Below are 18338 nucleotides of genomic sequence, written 5' to 3'. Positions count from 1 at the left end.
ACGTTTCGTTAGGGTTGAAACTAGTTTTGTGTCGTTGAGGTTAAATGGTGAAGTATGTTTCGTTAGGATTGAAATCACGTTGTTTCGTCAGAGGTTGTTTCTTGATGAAAATGAAAATATGCAACTGAAGAAACAAGTTAGATAGATTTGTATAAACTGATTAAATGATATCACCACGGTTGTTTTTCAAAATCGTTGTGATATATGATGAAATTTATAAAAAATTCCATGTCTTAAGCAAATAAAATTTTAAAAAAATAATAAAAAATATATCACAACAATGTTTTTAGTCAACCGTCGTGATATCATATTTACATTAATTATATTTTATAAAAAAAACGGCAGGTCTTAAGCAAATAATTTTTTAAAAAAATAATAAAAAATCTATCACAACGGTGTTTTTAGTCAACCATGGTGATATCATTTTGGTAATTTATAAAAAAAAGCGTCAGGTTTTAAGTTATTAAAATAAAAATAAAAATAGAAAAAAACACCACAATGGTTTGTTTAAATAATTGCAGTGATATATCTTTCTTTGTTTAAATACAAATTAATGGTGGTGCTAAATTCGGAAGAAAATCACGAATTAGCAGACGCTGAGAGTCGAACTCATGAAACGTCAATTGATATCACCATTATTGTTTTAAAAAACCGTAGTAATAAATTATCTTTTAATTAAAAAATAAAAAATTATATACGCATCTGAATTTAGAGATATCACCACAGTTCTTTGAAGGATCATGATAATGGTGCCATGGTTGTATCTACTTTTTGTAATAGTGATCCCTGACAGTCTTCTTTCTTTTCTCTATAACTTGATCCTCTGAAGCCACTGCTTTTTCCTGAGAATCTTTTGTTCTTTTTTGTTTGATACCAAAATCTTTTGATAATAAATGCCATTTCTTCATCATCAAAATCTTCTTCAGAAGTTCCTGCATGAGTTGCATCTTCAGAATCCCAAATTTTAGAAGACTTGGCATGTTTAGTAACACATTTTAAAGCAAGAGACATTGATTTCTTGGTAGGTTCATCTCCATTGTACTCCATCTCTTGACTTTGGAGATTTCTTATTTGGCTTTCAAGACTTATTGTGTTTACATCTTTGGCTTCCTGAATGGTTGTCACATTTGGTATGTTTCTAACAGGAAGACTCTTAAGAATCTTCTTGATATGATCATAAGTTGTATATCTCTTGTTCAGAACTTGAAGACCAGATACGAGAACTTAAAACCTTGAAAACATGGCTTCAATATCTTTATCTTCTTTCATTTTGAACATTTGATACTATTGGACCAAGAGGTTAGCATTTGCCTCTTTTACTTGTTGGTTTCCTTCATATGTAGCATATAAGGATTCAAATATGGTTTTAGAAATAGATTTGTCAAAAACTTTGATGTATTTATAGTGGGGTAGAACATTTACCAAAACGCCTCTAACTTTGTGATGTTTCCTATAAGTCTTCTTTTGAGCATGTGTGAGACTTTTTTATGTCAGTTACCATTCCTATTCCATTAACTGGAATATAAGTGTCATCTTTAAGAATGTCCTACAACTAATCATCAAGACCTATGATGTAAGTGTACATCTTACTTTTCCATCATTCGAACTCTGTAGAGTCTCCACTGAAAGTTTGAGGTCTAGTTGTATAGTTATTCTTTTTAGAAGCATTATTATCATAGTTTACAATAACAGTGTTTTTGGAACCAAAGGTTTCAGACATATCAATCATGTTTTTCTCTCAGGATCTTTTCTATATCACGATTAAGTATTTAAAGTACATACCATGCTCTGATGCCAACTGGATGTGAGAAAAACACAAGAAGGGGTGATGGTTAAATTGTGGTAGGTTTTTCTTTCTTTTCTAAAAATTCTCTTATTAGATTCTGAGCATACAATATAGAATCTGAATCAGAGTTAAGTGTTTAGTAGTGGATTAAAAAAATTCAAAGGTAGAAAGGATATATATATATATATATATATATATATATATATATATAGAGAGAGAGAGAGAGAGAGAGAAGCAATTATCTTGGTTCTTCCTACAACCGAAAGTAGTTCAGTCCCCTTGCAACTCTAAGAGATTTCACTATAATCAAAATTGATTACAATTGCTCAAGCACAAAACCAGAGACTTCCAATGCTCAGACACACAAGTAAGAGACTTCTAATGCCCAAACAAACAAGCAAGAGACTTCAGATGCTCAAGCACTCAAGCAAGAGACTCCAAATTCTCAAGCACACAGGCAAAAAACTTCTTACAATCTAACTTATAAAGAAAATATTGTTTGTTTCTTACACTTGATATACAATAAAGAGGTATAAACAAAATACAACACACTAATACTCTTTTAGACTTAGGAATTTCTAGAGTATACAAGTGTTAAGAAATTATAAGTTAAACTTGTGCTTTTTGTTTGATAGGGTAATAAATCTTTTATTGTCAAATGGGTATGTATTTTTCTACAAAAGGAATTATATGTTGCATCCCAGTGTCTTTTGTAGATTTTTTCTTAAGTATTCATGTGATCAAAAGAAGGCAAAATGTCCCTAGAGTCTGATAGTGGCCTATTAGAATCTCATCGATCCTTGCGTTGACTGGATCTTTAGAGTTTGAATCTCCAGAGTCTGGATCTTAAGAGGCTGAGTCTTTAGAGTTTGGATTTTTAGAGGCTGACTTCATTCAGAGTCAGAGTCTTCAGATTTTGGTCTTCAGCTTCAGATCTTTCAGAATCTGGATCTTTTGCTTCTCTTTAAATATCTATTCTTAGTACCATTACTAAGTTCTCTTCATAAATTTTAGTCCATTGTTCTTGAAATATTTTCTTATCATCAAAACCTTAAAGATATGCTACAAATCAATTTTATTTCAATAATATACCTTAGTGTTTTTATCCGTTTTATGCGCCTTTAAGCACAAATTTGAAAATTCATCATCTGAGCTCGAACTAGAAGATGAAGAGGATCTTTTGTCTTCGTCTTCTAAAGTGATATAAGCCCATGACCTTTGGTATGGTTACCATTTGTCTCGTAGGAGGCTTTATCCTTCGTTTTGTTGCACTTGTTAAGACTGAGACATGTAGTGAGGTAATGACATGAGTTTCCACATTCATAACATGTAACACTTTCTTCCTTTTACTTTTCTTCTTTCTCACGTGGATGGGATTTCTTAAAGTTGATTAAATTCATGTCAGAGTGCTTAAATTGGTGTTTCTTTATGTATTGATTATAACGCTTGACAGATAACCCCATTTATTTCTCTTTGGAAGAATCTTCGTCATAACTTTCATCATTTTCCTATATTTTCCTTGCCTTGGAAACGAGGCTTTCAAGGAGATGCCCAACTTCTCTTATTTCATTTCTCTTTCTTTTTGGTATTTACTTCAATGTCACAAACCTTCTTAATTCATTTTCATGTTCAATCAATTTTCTAAATAAGATTGAAACACCCAAATTATTTAGATCATTTGATTCATTAATGATTGTAACCTTAATGTGTCATTCCCTAGACACTGATCTCAAATTTTTTGTTAGCACATTCTTTATTAGAAATGTATGCATCCAAATTTTCTAACTCGTGGATTAAGTGGAGAAAACAAGTATGCATGGATTCCACAACTTCACCAAGTTCCATACGAAATAGTTCATACTCCTCTGTCAACATAATGATTGAAAATAGTTTTGTACGGTAGGAGATTTATACAAAATTTTATATGATTTTTGGACATAATGATTGAATGATTAAATCAAAGAAAAAAAATACGATAGATAAAAGAATACTATCATAATCAATACATCAATTAATCAAAACCATTCTATACTTATACCTCTAACTAATAATTTATCCTAAATTATTATTTAAACAAAAGAATTAATGCTGTAACACACTCTTATGCCTAAATTATTATAAAATTAAAATTTAATCAATTAGATATATACAAATCATAAAATAATTAGGTTATAAATAAATGATTTATAGATTAATTATAAAATTGCAAAAATGACGTTAAAAATATAAAAATTTCCCGGGTAAAGCTCTTGAAGAAACCCTTCTTCTTATTGTTGTTTCTCAAATACCCATTTGTCAAAACCGTTCCTTTTCGTGGTTAAAGCTTCATCTGATGTTGAGTCAGAAGCATCCAAAGAGGTAGATATTGACCAACCTTATGGACTCAAATTTGTGAAAGGAAGAGATTAGCTGACAAGGCTTAGGGTTTGTTTCTTGAAGCTTATACCTAGCTTAAAAAATACCTAATAGTTTAGATAATAACTGTTTCATTTTAGTTTATTTTTTTGTTAGGGAGAATAGCTTATACATAAGCATTTTATGGTATGGTAAGCGCTTATACATAAGCATTTTCACAAGTTGTTTTCAGCTGATTTTGACAAGCGCCCCATGATAGCTTAAAAATAGCCAATAGTTTAGATAACAACAGTTTCATTTTAGTTTATTTTTTGTTATGGAAAATAGCTTATACATAAGCATTTTATGATAAGCGCTTATTTAAGTTGTTTATCCAAACATGAACTTATTTGGTCAAGATTGAGCTTATGACTGTGGAGTTTCATATTGCATTAATATTTTTTAGACTTTAATACTTTGAGATTAGTGATATCATATCATGCTCAAAGCGGGTAACTGGAGGCCTAATTTAGTGAAGGTTGGCTTGAGGTTGTATGATAAAGAAAGTGTCCTATGTGCATTAAATAGAGGCCTATAGTGTTTGAGATATGGCTGAATCAAAATGTTCAACATTTGCAGTGCTGTTTTTGGGACCGAAATTTGGCCAGCCGCGGAATATGGAAGAACAATGTACACAATTCGCCAATGAATAGGCCCGTTACTCATGAGAATGCAGAAAAGATATGGTAAGTTTATTGTGTATGCATTTTTGCAATGTTTCCCTGATTGTGAACTTAGCACATGGATCTGTGAACCATGCTTTCCGTTTCTTCACAGGAAAGATAGAAACAGGTGGTGAGTTCACTGAGAAGGAGATCATCAGAGCTGAAAGGAACTCTGGTGTAGTCAGTAGCAAAGTCAGGGAAATTCAAGTAAGTTTCTTTAAATTTAAACTACAAAATTGTATTTCTTAAATTTTCAAACCCTTTTTTTTATATAAGATATTTTATTTTCTATTGAAATATGTCACTATTGTATCTCCATGTGGGGTTACAACCGTTTTCATTCCTCAATCTTGTAAAAATTCCAGATGCAAAACTACCTAAGGAAAAAGGAACTGAAAGAGCGCCGGGAAAATGATTTGAGAGAAGGCTTACGACTATACAAGTAAGACTCTGTCGACTCAGAAAATCGTTTTCTTTCTGTTCTTATTACGTTTTTTAACAGTTTTCCTTCATTTCAAAATGGAATTATAATGTTCAATCTGCTATAGAGATTAAGTGCAGTTCCTTGTCTAGAAGTGTCATTTCGCTCATGTCATTATTGGGCATTTTATGAAATTTTGGTTTTTAACATATAATCATGCATATATACAAAAATCATGACGGTGAGCTGGATTTAGTAAATATTTCCCTTTATTACTTAATTGCTTATTAAAATAAGGAATGAAGGACTGGTGACTTTGTTCTTGTAAAGACAAGGTGTACATGACAGTTTTATATGAAATTATAATCTGCAACGCCTAGTTTGAGACAAGAAAAAGTGTTAATTTCAAAGTATATACATCCAGAATAGGATTAAAAGAATTAATGATATCTTCCTGATAATCCTAATGTCCGTTACTTGTTTAAATGTTGAAGGAATGCTAAGTATGAGGAAGCATTAGAGAAATTTGAGTCAGTTTTGGGAACAAAGCCAGAGCCTGATGAAGCAGCAGTGGCAAGTTATAATGTTGCTTGTTGTTACTCTAAGCTGAATCAGGTATATATGTTTGTTCACTTTACAAATTGTATGTGCTGTATTTAGTCTGTGTATAACTTTCTGAATATATTAAATCCCTCTAAATATGTAGTGACTAATTTGTTCAAGTATTCCCTCTATATATGTACATTAAATCCCTCTAAATATGTAGTGACTAATTTGTTCCAGTAATCCCTCTATATATGTACATTAAATCCCTCAATCGCATCTTTTCATTGATTAGTGTTATAACATGTCACAAGTAGTTGGGGAGTGCCGAGTACAAAGGAAGCCATTTAGGAAAGCATGTCCATTCCAACTTAATACTACACCATTTTGGACTCATTTAAGTCCCACATTGGCTAGAACATCACACAAGCAAGTGTTTATAAATGTCTTACATGCTAGTTGGATCGCCGAGCTGAGTAGCGCCAGCTTGTGACCCATGTGGGGGCATCAAGGTGATGGAATATGGCTAAGGCTTAACAGGTTGGTCTTGTGGTTGCACCATGCTGGCTTGCCCACTCCAAGTTATGAGTTAACCCACGGGACTTGTGCGAAGGCATGGGTCTTGTTGGTCTTAGACAGGAGGGTATAGCGTGAGGCTGGTTTCACAGAGCAGCGAACACTTCCTACTCCTGACAGTGGAGGGATTACAGGCCGCTGCACCATCAGCCCACTAAAACCTAGTGAGTCTAGCCCCTTGAACCATCACTTTTTTGGTTCATACTAGAAAAGAAATTTGACTCCTCTACGTAGACACAAGAAAACAATCGGTTTAGCTCTAAGGAATTGATTGAGCAATATGATTCCATCACATTTGATTTCGCCATGTATATTTTGTAGTTAATTATAGGTCTCAATTTTTTTGTTGCCACCTTTGCAGGATCATGTTTTATGTACTAGTATGATATATAAGAAACTTATGATCAATAAAATTGTCCATTTCCATCAATACTTTTAATAACACCAATATCTTGTTATATGTTGCTTCTTTCATTCACTCTGACCCCAAGACATGTATGAGAGGCTTGAAATTCAAGCCTCTTATCTGGTCCATCCAATTTGCCACTAGTAGTTGGAATAGAAAAGAGTTTGCATGGTAATGTTACTTGGACATGGTTTGAGCATTGTATTATTTTTTTGTTTATGTGATACTTATTTATGTAATGCCACAGAGCTGTAATTTCTTATTCTCTCTTTGAGCTTATGATTGTGGAGTTTGATATTAGCATTAATATTTTTTATAAGAATAACCTCTGAACTTTGGTACTTTGAGATTAGTGATATCATATCATGCTCAAATCTCAAATAATGCATTATAAGCTTTTAAAATAATCCATTTAGCTACTTTTAATGATGTATTATAAGCTTTTCAAAGAATCCATTTAACTATTTAAATGACTTTTCACCTATAGTCACGACTAATGGTCAATAATCACATTCATTATAATGATGATTAATCTCAACATTTTGAACATGACTTTGGTACACTTTAAGATTAGTGATATCATATAGGTAATTGGAGGCCTAATTTAGTGAAGATTGTATGATCAAGTAATTGTACATTACATGAGGTGTCATTTTGTATTTATGAACTTCAAAATTCTTTTTTGAAAATTAAAACAATATACTTTATGTTTGATCCATAATGTTTGAGATTGGACTGAATCAAAATGTTCAATATCCACATTGTTGTTTTTGTTGGTGGAGAGAAAGCTTTGTTTGGAAACAAAGGTTTATGTGTTGAGAAAATTCCAAAAACTTCAATAAATTATGTTTTTAAGATTTATGATGAAGATCATGATCATAGAAGCATTCTCTTTGGTTATAAACATGTAACGCTCTTGATCATTGTTGTTATCTTCATCGCCGTGGTTTGATCTGTAGGAACGTCATGATTTGAAGAGCAAAAAAGTTACAGAAATGTCAAAAGGAAGCAATTAAAAAAAGGAAATTATCATATTTTCACCAAGTGGATATTGATGCTGATGAATAGTCATTTGGATGAAGATAATTTAATCAGCCATGGTGGTACCAGAAAGGTTTATCGAGTCGCGTTAAAGAAAAATGGGACGGTAGTGGTTGTGAAGCAACTAGAGGAAGGTGATGGAATGAGGATTTTAGGGAAAATCAGGCATAGAAATATACTTAAACTCTATGCTGGCTTTTTAAAGGAGGAACCAACCTTTTAGTTTTTGAGTATATGCCAAATGGTAATCTTTTTGAAGCTCTTCGTAGAAATATGTAAGACGAGAAAGTTGCTTGGGATTGGAATCACAGGTATAAATTGCATTGGGAGGTGCAAAAAGGATTTTCTATTTGCACCATGATTGTTCTCCACTTGTTATTCATAGCAGCATCTTGGTGTTGCAAGGTTTGCTGAGAAATCTCAGATGGGTTATAGCTTTTTTACTGGTACACATGGTTATATCACTCCTGGTATGTTTTGATAATGCTTTCCACAAGAAATTTCAATATACTATTGTTAGTTTTAAAAGTATCTCATGTTTTATTTGCACAATCATTATTCGTGACATTTTATTATAAGCATTTGTGGGTTCGAACCCCTGTAGTCAGGAAATCCCTCATGTGCTGCAATCATACGATCTAGATTGTTAAATTAATTAAGACCAGCTGGTCTGCATTTGCCGTAATCGAATCTATTATACAAGGTTGGATGTGAGACATCGGATTGATCAGATGGTAAAAAATGCATGACTTTGTCAATTATGTGATTTCATAATTGCAAGAAATACATATCCATAATATATATTAAGCATGATTTTATATTGCATTCTGGAACTATAGATGCAGCATAAAAGTATTTTGAGGTATCCGCAACATCGCATTGGCCGTAATTTCCTGCCATATAAAAGTTTGCAGCATAACCGCAACTGCAACCACGATTTAAAGTATGCTAGTAAGCCAACTATAACAAACAAACAGTGAATATGGAAGATGCCGATGGGATGCTAAATATTAGGAAGCATTAGAGAAAAGCCAGAAAATGAAGCAGCAACACTCAAAAGTTATAATGTTGATTGTTGATACTCTAAGCTAAACCAGGTATGCATTTCACTACATTGGTTTTGAATCATTTTTTTGAGTGTATTTAGTTTGCGTATAACTTTCTGAATAGATTTAATCCTTCTATATATGTTGTGACTAATTCAGTCCTATATATGTATTATAACATCAACCACAACATTTAAGAAAGCATGTTCTAACTTAATACTACACCATTCTAGATTCATTAAGTCCCGTGTTGGCTAGAACATCACACAAGTAAGTGTTTATAAATGTCTGATATGCTAGTTAGTTCGCTGAGCTGAGTAGCGCCAGCTTGTGACCCATGTGGGGGCAATAAGGTGATGGAACATGGCTAAGGCTTAACAGGTTGGTCTGGTGGTTGCACCATGCTGGCCTGCCCGCTCCAAGTTGTGAGTTGACCCATGAGACTTGTGTGAAGGCACCTGTCTTGTGTGTCTTAGACAGGAGGGTATAGCGTGAGGCTGGTTTCACAGAGCAGCGAACACTTCCTACTCTTGACAGTGGAAGGATCACGGGCCGCTGTACCTCCAGTCCATAACACCTGGTGAGCCTAGTCCCTTGAACCCTCTCTTTTTGGGAGGTGGGGTTCATACATTTTGGGGTGCCATGTCCTTAAAAAGTAATGAATGCTTAAATTTCCATGATTTACAAACACCATGATGCACCCCTCTTGGATCCTTTCTCATATAATCCTTATTTTTACTTACAGTTTGTATTTGTATATTAGGATAAGTTCGTTCTTCTTGTGGCACCAACCATTGAGTTTCACCAAATTTCTATGCCTCAATTGACTTCTGCTGAGTATTGCTTTATACCCTGTCATGAATCTGTATCTAGTGATAGCAACATTTAGATTATTATATTTGGAATAGTATTCAATGCTACAATTGTAAACTATCCTTTTTCGAGGATGAAGCATTTTGTCGTGGAAGATCCTAATATTTAAAAATTTCAGACATTAAGTTTCATTTCTGCAGACTTGCTATTATATTAGAATACAAGTTGAAGATCTTTACACTCTCATTTCGTTTCTCTTAATTTTAAATATTTTCACTTAGTGATTAAACATCAACACATTACTCACATTTGACAGCAAAAACTACTTTGTAAATTAGCTTGCTTGCTGGCTTATAATATTTTCTATACTTGTGCTTCTAATTGGTAGATTGGTTGAAGTGAACACCATTATTATGTTCATGTGTTTATCGTTTATTCAAACAAAATCATTTCTAACAATCTCTAGAGGGTGATTTTTTTGGTGATTTTTCTGTCTAACATGCTGTCTGCCGCGATGATTGGTGAAGTTTTCATATAATGATGAATATTCTCAAAATTTTGAAAATGACTTTGGTACACTTTGAGGTTGTATGATCAAGGTATTGTCTTTGAACATTACATGAGGAATTTTGTATATATGAACTTCAAAACCTTTTTTTAAAAAGTAAAATAGTGTACTTTTGTTTGATCCATACTGATTAAGTCAAAATGTTCAACATCAACAATGTACACCACATTTTGGGACTGAATCACAATGCTTGAGATATGATAAAAATTTCAGATGCAAAGTTGTTTAAGGAAAAAAGAATTGACAGAGCATCGGGAAAATGATTTGAGAGAAGGCCTACAATTATACAAGTAAAACTACCAGACTCAATTGTTTTCTGTGTCCCTTTTCCCACTTTTTTCCACTTGAAACCGACCAACTTAATGGAGTTTTTAGTAGATCTTCCATATGTTTAACATAAAGGATTTATACATTTTACTGTTTTACTGTTTGTTTAGATACTTAGTATCATTTGTCTGTTATTCATGTTTTGGAATTTTCGGTTGAACAGTGTATGTGATTTTTCTAAAGTTGCTTATTTTGGAACAACATTTCCACACATTTTCTTGATAACGTATAGACAACTGAAGGTAGCTCTGTTCTAAGAGTTGCTGCTTGGATCTCATTTGACTCTTCATTGTATAACTCCTTCCAGCATTCACTTACAGCTTCAATGAAGTGCTTAGGTACTTAACGTCACTTTTTAATGTCTTACTACAAACTGTATTTGGCAAGTTTTCTATCTCTCTGACTACATATCTCCTGCCATTTTTATATTGCTTTATAAGAATAGATACTACACTTGATCAATAACTCATTCTCATCACTTCAATTTACCTACATGACAACATCACAGGTAATGCATATATAGATTGCAAAACAATATTTACCTCATCCCTTATATTTGCTTCACATTAATTTCTCATAATTCTTAAAAATATGTTACCTCCTCTCTCATCCTGAAACACATAAGTTGGAAGCATATTCATTCTAGGCAGCAAATTGTTTACATCTATTTATTCCAATATAAGCTCCAACAATGTTCTTTTGTCCATAATTATTCCATTCATTTATAAATATCAGGTTTCGATATTAGTGAACTATTTTTAAGAATGTCTTCATTCTGTTTCATAAGTTTTTCAATAAATAACTATAAATTTCTTCTCTGTTGTCCTCTTAATCTGTTTTAATGATAATCATATTTTGCCACCATTTGGTTGTTTATAAATAGAATGATATCATTTGGTTGTTCATTTGCTATGAAAGACAAAACACTTTAAGCCTCTGCTTATGGATCTTAAGAAAGTACAAGGGAAATACTTCATGTTAAGAAAACATGCTTGTTTATAGATGTATTGTTAACGGAATAAGAGTAGAAAAAATTCTCAAAATTTGATATTAGAATAAGAGGGGGCCGCGCGAACGCAGGCCCCCACAGCAACAAATTATGATGTAGGTTCCACCACTTGGGTAGACCTTAGGATAGCACCCCTCCTAAGTGCAATGGAGGTCACTCCCCTAGGCCATGGTCCTTCATGATCAACCATTGACCCCATCCAGGTAAGTACCTTACAATGAAGGTATTCAAGTTCTTTTATACTCTTGCTTATTCCAATACCTTTCACCTTCTCTCAATGTGGGAGTCAACTATCAGTAGGCAATATATTTCCCAACTTATGTAAGATTGATCGATAAAAGGGTGCATGCTGGTACTGATTGTTGGTGGTGTATCTTGGAGCCGGAGACAGTAGAACATATGTTGCTGCAGTGTAATAAGAGCATTCAGACTATTGCTAAATAGGATCATTGGAGAGAATTGTTATCATATATTAAATGCCCTGAGAAAAGGAGTATCTTTGAATCTAGTATTTCCCTTGGGTCAATGAAATGATTTCCATTCGATAACAGTAGTAGCCATGAAACAACCGAGTATCATGCATTGCCATGCCTTTTATTGCAGGTTAATTGGCGACGTCCGTCCATATCTTCTGGTCCAAACTGTATCATGCATTGTCATACCTCTTGTGGCCATTTTATTGCTTCCAATGTACACACATTCAACGTATTGGCTATGGGATGCAGGTTTGTACTGTTACAATCATTCTGCACCATATAGCATTGTGATTTTGCTTTTCATTATCAGTATTTGTTTTTGAGCACTTTCTTGGAGGTGTTTGTAATGTCATTTCTATAATTTGTTTCATTGTTTTTACCGCTCTGGATATTATGATATCATTTGAATTAGTGTTCCTATCAACACGCCTGTGATGTAGCTTGCTGTTATGTAACTTTAATTAAACTAAGAGGGAGATTGTATAGTTCACATTTATTTTCTGTTCAAAGTGATTTCATTCATGCAAAGATGAGTAGTGTCTTTCATTTTCTACAGATTGCCTGCAGCATCAAAATTAAATAAGTAACAACTCTTGGCATTTCACCACATGAACCTTCGTTCTCAATAAGGATTATTGAGATTGTGCGGCGGTCCATGATGACGGTCACCACTAATAGCAGCGCCGCATTAAGGATCCTTTCCAACTTCCCGATATCTCGGAACCCTAGCACAAGACTCTCTTTCTTCGATTTCCTTTTTGCTGTTTGAGAATTCGAGAAACCTTATGCTGAATGTTTCTTGTTTAACTTTAATTGAGGACTTAAACCCCTAAGTTGTGATGTTGATGTGTTGAAACTCACTGAAGATCCCAGTGGATTCGACTTGGTTGATCTGTATGTGGAGCACGAGGTTGATAACCCTGACATAATAGACGAGGCAGAGGCATTTCAGGGAGTTGATGTTGTTGATGATCTTAAAGTTAACAATGATAAGAATGATAATGTTGTAGTTGATGATGATGGTGAAGTTAACAATGATAAGGAGAATAATGTTGTAGTTAATGATGATGTTGAATGGTGGCCTGCCCGCTCCAAGTTGCGAGTTGGCCCATGGGACTTGTGCGAAGGTACCTGTCTTATGGGTCTTAGACAGGAGGGTATAGCGTGAGGCTGGTTTCACAGAGCAGCGAACACTTCCTACTCTTGACAGTGGAAGGATCACAGGCCGTTGTACCTCCAGTCCACAACACCTGGTGAGCCTAGCCCCTTGAACCATCTCTTTTTGGGAGGTGGGGTTCATACATTTTGGGGTGCCATGTCCTTAAAAAGTTATGAATGCTTAAATTTCCATGATTTACAAACACCATGATGCACCCCTCTTGGATCCTTTCTCATATAATCCTTATTTTTACTTACAGTTTGTATTTGTATATTAGGATAAGTTCGTTTTTCTTGTGGCACCGACCATTGAGTTTCACCAAATTTCTATGCCTCAATTGACTTCTGCTGAGTATTGCTTTATACCCTGTCATGAATCTGCTGATATCCTCTTTATAGCGGCAACTGAGTTTGAACCTTTAAAATATCCCTTGTAAACACCACCTTGGCCAAGCTTTTGTGTCTCTTCAAAGTTGTTTGTTGCATTCAACAGCTCATAATAACTCATCTTCTTAGTCCAACACTCATTTGGAATTCATCATCCATATCCAGATCAGATAAGGTCTTCTTCTTCTCTTCCACAATAAAATGATTAACATTGCTATTAAACTCAAACTCAAAAATACAAAACCTACTCTCTGTCCCTCCAATAATTTAGTTTTGATTAAGTTTATTTTCTTCTCAGAATATTTTCATAAAAATCATAATCTGGTTGGCTTGTACTAAAAGACCATGACATCAGCATATGTTCCTCATCTACAGTTCCTGTTGAAGCTGATATGCCAACAATATCTGGTAAGTGCTCTCTTAGATCAATGATGTGTGAAAAGTTTTGTGGCTCTTGCCCTTAATTCAATATGTATCTAGTGCTCTCTTACTTTACACCTGGTGTATCCAGTTTGTCGAATTAATTAAGATCAGATGAGCAGTGGCTTTCATTTTCTACAGTTTAGATTACTAAGGAATCGGTTATGAAAAAATTGAATTGGAATCTTACACTTGTAGCCAATTTTATCCTATCAATCTGCAGTTGATCTAGTTAAAGGAAACAAATTTGAACTAGGTTTGGTGGGGTGTGCCCGGCTATTGCAATAGTGCAACGCAAAAGCAACACTTGAGAGACCTAATATCAAGCTATTGAAGTGGACTCTCCCCCTCAAGAAATAAATTTAATATCGTGTGAACCATTGGCTCACATATCAGATATTAAACTGATAAGAACAGATACTACACTTGATCTTAGCCAAAAGGCCGAGAAAGGTATGAGTTGAAATACATGCTTGTTGTGTTTTTTATAATTGACATCTGTTATGTTTCTTACTTCACTAACCGAGGTGGGACTCTTATGCAGCAAATTAGAACATTAGGTTTCATAACTGCAAACTTGCTATTATATCATAATACAAGTTGAAGATCTCTACATTCTCATTTCCTTCCTCTTGATTCTAAATATTTTCACTTAGTGAGTAAACATCAGGACCTTACTCACATTTGACAGCAAAATCTACTTTGCAAATTAGCTTGTTTGCCTATAATATTTTCTATACTAGTGCTCCAAATTGGTAGTTTGGTTGAAGTGAACACCATTTTTATGCCCACGTGTTTATCATTTATTTAAGCAAAATCATTTCTAACAATCACTGTCTTGGCCAGTTGTAGAATATGGAACATTAATTTCTATCATAATTACATCAATTACTCATTCTCATCATTGACAACTAGTACTGCATATATCAATGGAATTCTTTTTGCTTCACATGAATTTTTTAATAATTATACGAAATTAATGTGAATCAAAATTCATCCTATATGTCAGCTATACTGCATCATTAGTTGGAAGTCATATTCATACTGATTAAGTCAAAATGTTCAACATCAACAATGTACACCATATTCATAAAGAAGAGAGTGAAATGGTTTCTTAGGCCTCTATTACACAGAGCCTTTGGACCACCTCTCCACCCTTCTTTCGCTCAACTACTGGTAGGAAATGTATTTCCCAACTTCTGTAAGATTGATCAACAAAAGGGTGCACGCTGGTACTGATTGTTGGTGGTGTATCTTGGAGCCGGAGACAGTAGAACATGTGCTGCTGTAGTGTAATAAGAGCTTTTAGACTGTTGCTAAATAGGAACATTGGATAGAAAATCTATCATATATTAAATGTATTGTGAAAGGAGAAAAGGAGTATCTTTGAATCTAGTATTTCTCTTGGATCAATGATTTCCATTTGATAGCCGTAGTAACCAACTGGAGTATCATGCATTGTCATACCTTTTATTGCAGGTTCTTTGGTGACGTCCGTCCATATCTTCTGGTCCAAACTGTATCATGCCTTTTCGTACCTCTTATGGCCATTTTGTTGCCTCCAATGTACATACATTCCATGCATATGGACTGCAGGTTTGGATATTATGATATCATTTGAATTAGTGTTCCTATCAACACAAGTATGATGTAGCTTGCTATTATGTAACATTAACTAAACTAAGAGGGGGATTGTATACTTCACATTTATTTTTTGCTTCATGCAAAGATTGCCCGCAGCTTCAAAGATTTTAGTGTAAGTCTTTCTTAAGAGAGCTCACGGAACAAAGAAATCAGTTAGCGAAAACCATTTTTTATATAAAAATGATAGCTACTTGTTATGGCAGAACAATCAAAATTATTGCAGCTTTAATTAACCAAAGTGTGAATTCTTTATAATGTTTCTTGTACCGTGCCGACAAATATTTTAGTATGGAAAGATGTTTACAAGACCCATTTTCAAATATTTAAACACAACTTATTTATTAATCTATTTAAAGGAAATAAATTAGAACTAGGTTTGGTGGGGTGTGCCCGGCTATTGCAATAGTGGAACACAAAAGCGACACTTGAGAGACCCAATAGCAAGCTATTGAAGTGGACTCTCCCCCTCAAGAAATAAATTTAATATCGTGTGAACCATTGGCCCACATATCAGATATTAAACTGATAAGAACAGATACTACACTTGATCTTAGCCAAAAGGCCGAGAAAGGTATGAGTTGAAATGCATGCTAGTTGTGCATTTTATATCAGATATTTGTTACGTTTCTTACTTCATTAACCGAGGTGGGACTCTTATGCTGCATCTTCTATTTGAAACATATAAACTGTTTTGATAAGATATCTTGAAACCATCACTTGTTGAACTCGTGGAATCAGATTCAAATGTAACTCTCCTGCCTCTTTCATGCTGTTCTGTCATAAATAAATTAAAAATAACAATTTCAACATTTATCTTGATCAATTATTTTACAAGAGTTTAAGAAAATGACAACTTGGTATCACTTTGTGATCAATGCTAACATAAAGTTAATTTTTTAAGGTCACACATAGTGAGGTGGCTGCCATGTCCTTGATTTTTTTGGCCTACCATGTATATTTAGTTGGAAGCCAAATTCATTTTAGTCAGCAAATTGTTTACATCTAATAGTTCCAATATAAGCTCCCACGATGCTATCAGTTTCAATTGCATGCTAACTATTTAAAAGAATGTCTTCATTCTGTTTCATAAGTTTTTCAATAAAGAACTATTGTTTTAACATTCTTGCTGATAACAAATATTAACTATCTTAAGAAAACCGGCTTGTTTATAGAATAAGGATCAGAAGAAAAAAAACATAAAGATAGTATAAGAATATATAAGTACTCCAAAGTAAATATACCTTATTGAAAATACTCCAAAGTCCATAGTATCTTTACATTTAACGAGGAATTGAAGTATATGGTTCTTAACTTTGATATTAACTAGAATCATAGATGAATCTGACTATTAAGAAAAGTGATCAAGAAATCAAGAAATTCTTCCTCAAAACTTATTTTCAGTTGATTTTGACACGCTCTCCATCATAGCTTTAAAAATAGCTAATGGTTTAGATAATAACTATTTCATTTTTGTTTCAGTTATAAACTCAATCAAAATATATGTGATGTTTGATTTTCTCCAATAAGATTCAAATGGATCATAGTCAAGGTGGTGGTTAAATTGTTCCACACAAGTCTCAAAATAGTTTTCTTACATGGTGACTTAGATTCATTAATCATACAAGCAAAATATCTTCCAAATCTAGATTTATTAACTGATGCAATTAGAAAATGTCTCATTATGGGAAATAGTTGCACACCACCTTTTGTAAAAGTCCTCAAAACACATTCAGGAAAAGATAAGATCATAACAAGTTATCCTTATCTATATATTTGTTTAGCTGATGCAACTATAACTCAAACAAGAGTTATTATGAAATGTGAAAACCTTTTAGGGATGAACATTTTGTTGTTCCTTGTGCTGAACTTGTTGGAGTTGTGGAAAGGCGGGAAAGTCACTCTTTATCAAAATTGCACTAATATTCAACTCCTTAAGAAAGTTGAAATTATTTTAAGCGTATTTACAACCAGAACAATGCAACAAAGCGTTTTAAATTTGAACTAGAGATAGTCAATTACAAACAAGTTAATTTATATATTCAAGAATATTATTCTAGTTTTTTTAATTTGTGGATAAAACACGCTGCTTTTTTTCATGCTAATGTTCTTAAGTGTGTTCTCGCGTTTGTCCAAGAGATTTTCAATATAAGTAACCGATATAAATTTATAATGAAACTTAGCCCAAAATTTAAAGTTGTCGAGGTGTTTTTCTAAATGTAAAACTGGTTCCTTCTTTAGATACATGTGTTTGAGAACTTCTAAGGTAGGAACAACATGTCATTACTCAAGGAGTCATGTCTCACGTGTTGCATATACTGCTCAGAGTCGAGGTAAATGTCATGATATGAGACATGTTCAATGTTTTTCTTTGCAAATAATTTGGACATATTTCTCAGAGTTTTAGTAAAAAGTTCTCTAATTTTTGCAAGCAACAAGGTCATATTATATCTGCTTAACCCACACGTCCTCCATGACCAATGCAATGTTTGATCCAAGCATTTCATACAACTACACTCGTTTGTGTTGATCTCCCTTTTTTGAATACCCGTCTGTATTAGTTTCCAGCACTCGTACGTGTTGACCCCTGTTTTCGATACTCGTCTGCATTGATTTCCAACACTCGTCTGTGTTAATCTCCCTATTTTTTAATACTTGTCC

The 18338-nt window shown here is 33.7% G+C and overlaps 1 protein-coding gene, 1 long non-coding RNA gene and 3 other non-coding genes across 13 annotated transcripts in view; 1 reads left to right on the top strand and 4 right to left on the bottom strand.

Annotated features, from left to right (window-relative positions):
* The first annotated feature begins 3989 nt into the window (after positions 1-3989).
* The window catches only part of LOC127105032 (protein MET1, chloroplastic), a 41387-nt gene continuing 27038 nt past the window's right edge, over positions 3990-18338 (top strand). The window contains exons 1-5 of one of the 9 annotated variants that reach the window (XM_051042205.1): positions 3990-4144; positions 4760-4866; positions 4958-5052; positions 5211-5287; positions 5761-5881. In XM_051042205.1, the coding sequence (XP_050898162.1) occupies positions 4845-4866; positions 4958-5052; positions 5211-5287; positions 5761-5881 (315 nt within the window). In that variant the 5' untranslated portion in view covers positions 3990-4144; positions 4760-4844. Of the gene's footprint in view, positions 4211-4759; positions 4867-4957; positions 5053-5210; positions 5288-5760; positions 5882-18338 lie in introns of all 9 variants that reach the window. The other 8 variants (XM_051042196.1, XM_051042207.1, XM_051042203.1 and 5 more) reach the window with 8 other exon arrangements.
* On the bottom strand, positions 11646-11806 carry LOC127108873 (U1 spliceosomal RNA). Its single transcript, XR_007796375.1, has one exon. It is a non-coding gene; the product is annotated as a U1 spliceosomal RNA (small nuclear RNA).
* LOC127105039 (uncharacterized) lies at positions 14294-16252 on the bottom strand. Its single transcript, XR_007794888.1, has 2 exons — positions 16115-16252; positions 14294-14352 (listed from the first exon to the last, which is right to left on the bottom strand). It is a non-coding gene; the product is annotated as an uncharacterized LOC127105039 (long non-coding RNA).
* On the bottom strand, positions 14298-14493 carry LOC127109720 (U2 spliceosomal RNA). The gene has a single exon (XR_007796988.1). It is a non-coding gene; the product is annotated as a U2 spliceosomal RNA (small nuclear RNA).
* On the bottom strand, positions 16060-16255 carry LOC127109709 (U2 spliceosomal RNA). The gene has a single exon (XR_007796978.1). It is a non-coding gene; the product is annotated as a U2 spliceosomal RNA (small nuclear RNA).

Source organism: Lathyrus oleraceus, chromosome 7 (assembly GCF_024323335.1).
Source record: "Lathyrus oleraceus cultivar Zhongwan6 chromosome 7, CAAS_Psat_ZW6_1.0, whole genome shotgun sequence".
NCBI classification, from domain to species: domain Eukaryota; kingdom Viridiplantae; phylum Streptophyta; class Magnoliopsida; order Fabales; family Fabaceae; genus Lathyrus; species Lathyrus oleraceus.
This window is presented reverse-complemented; position numbering and strand designations above follow the sequence as displayed.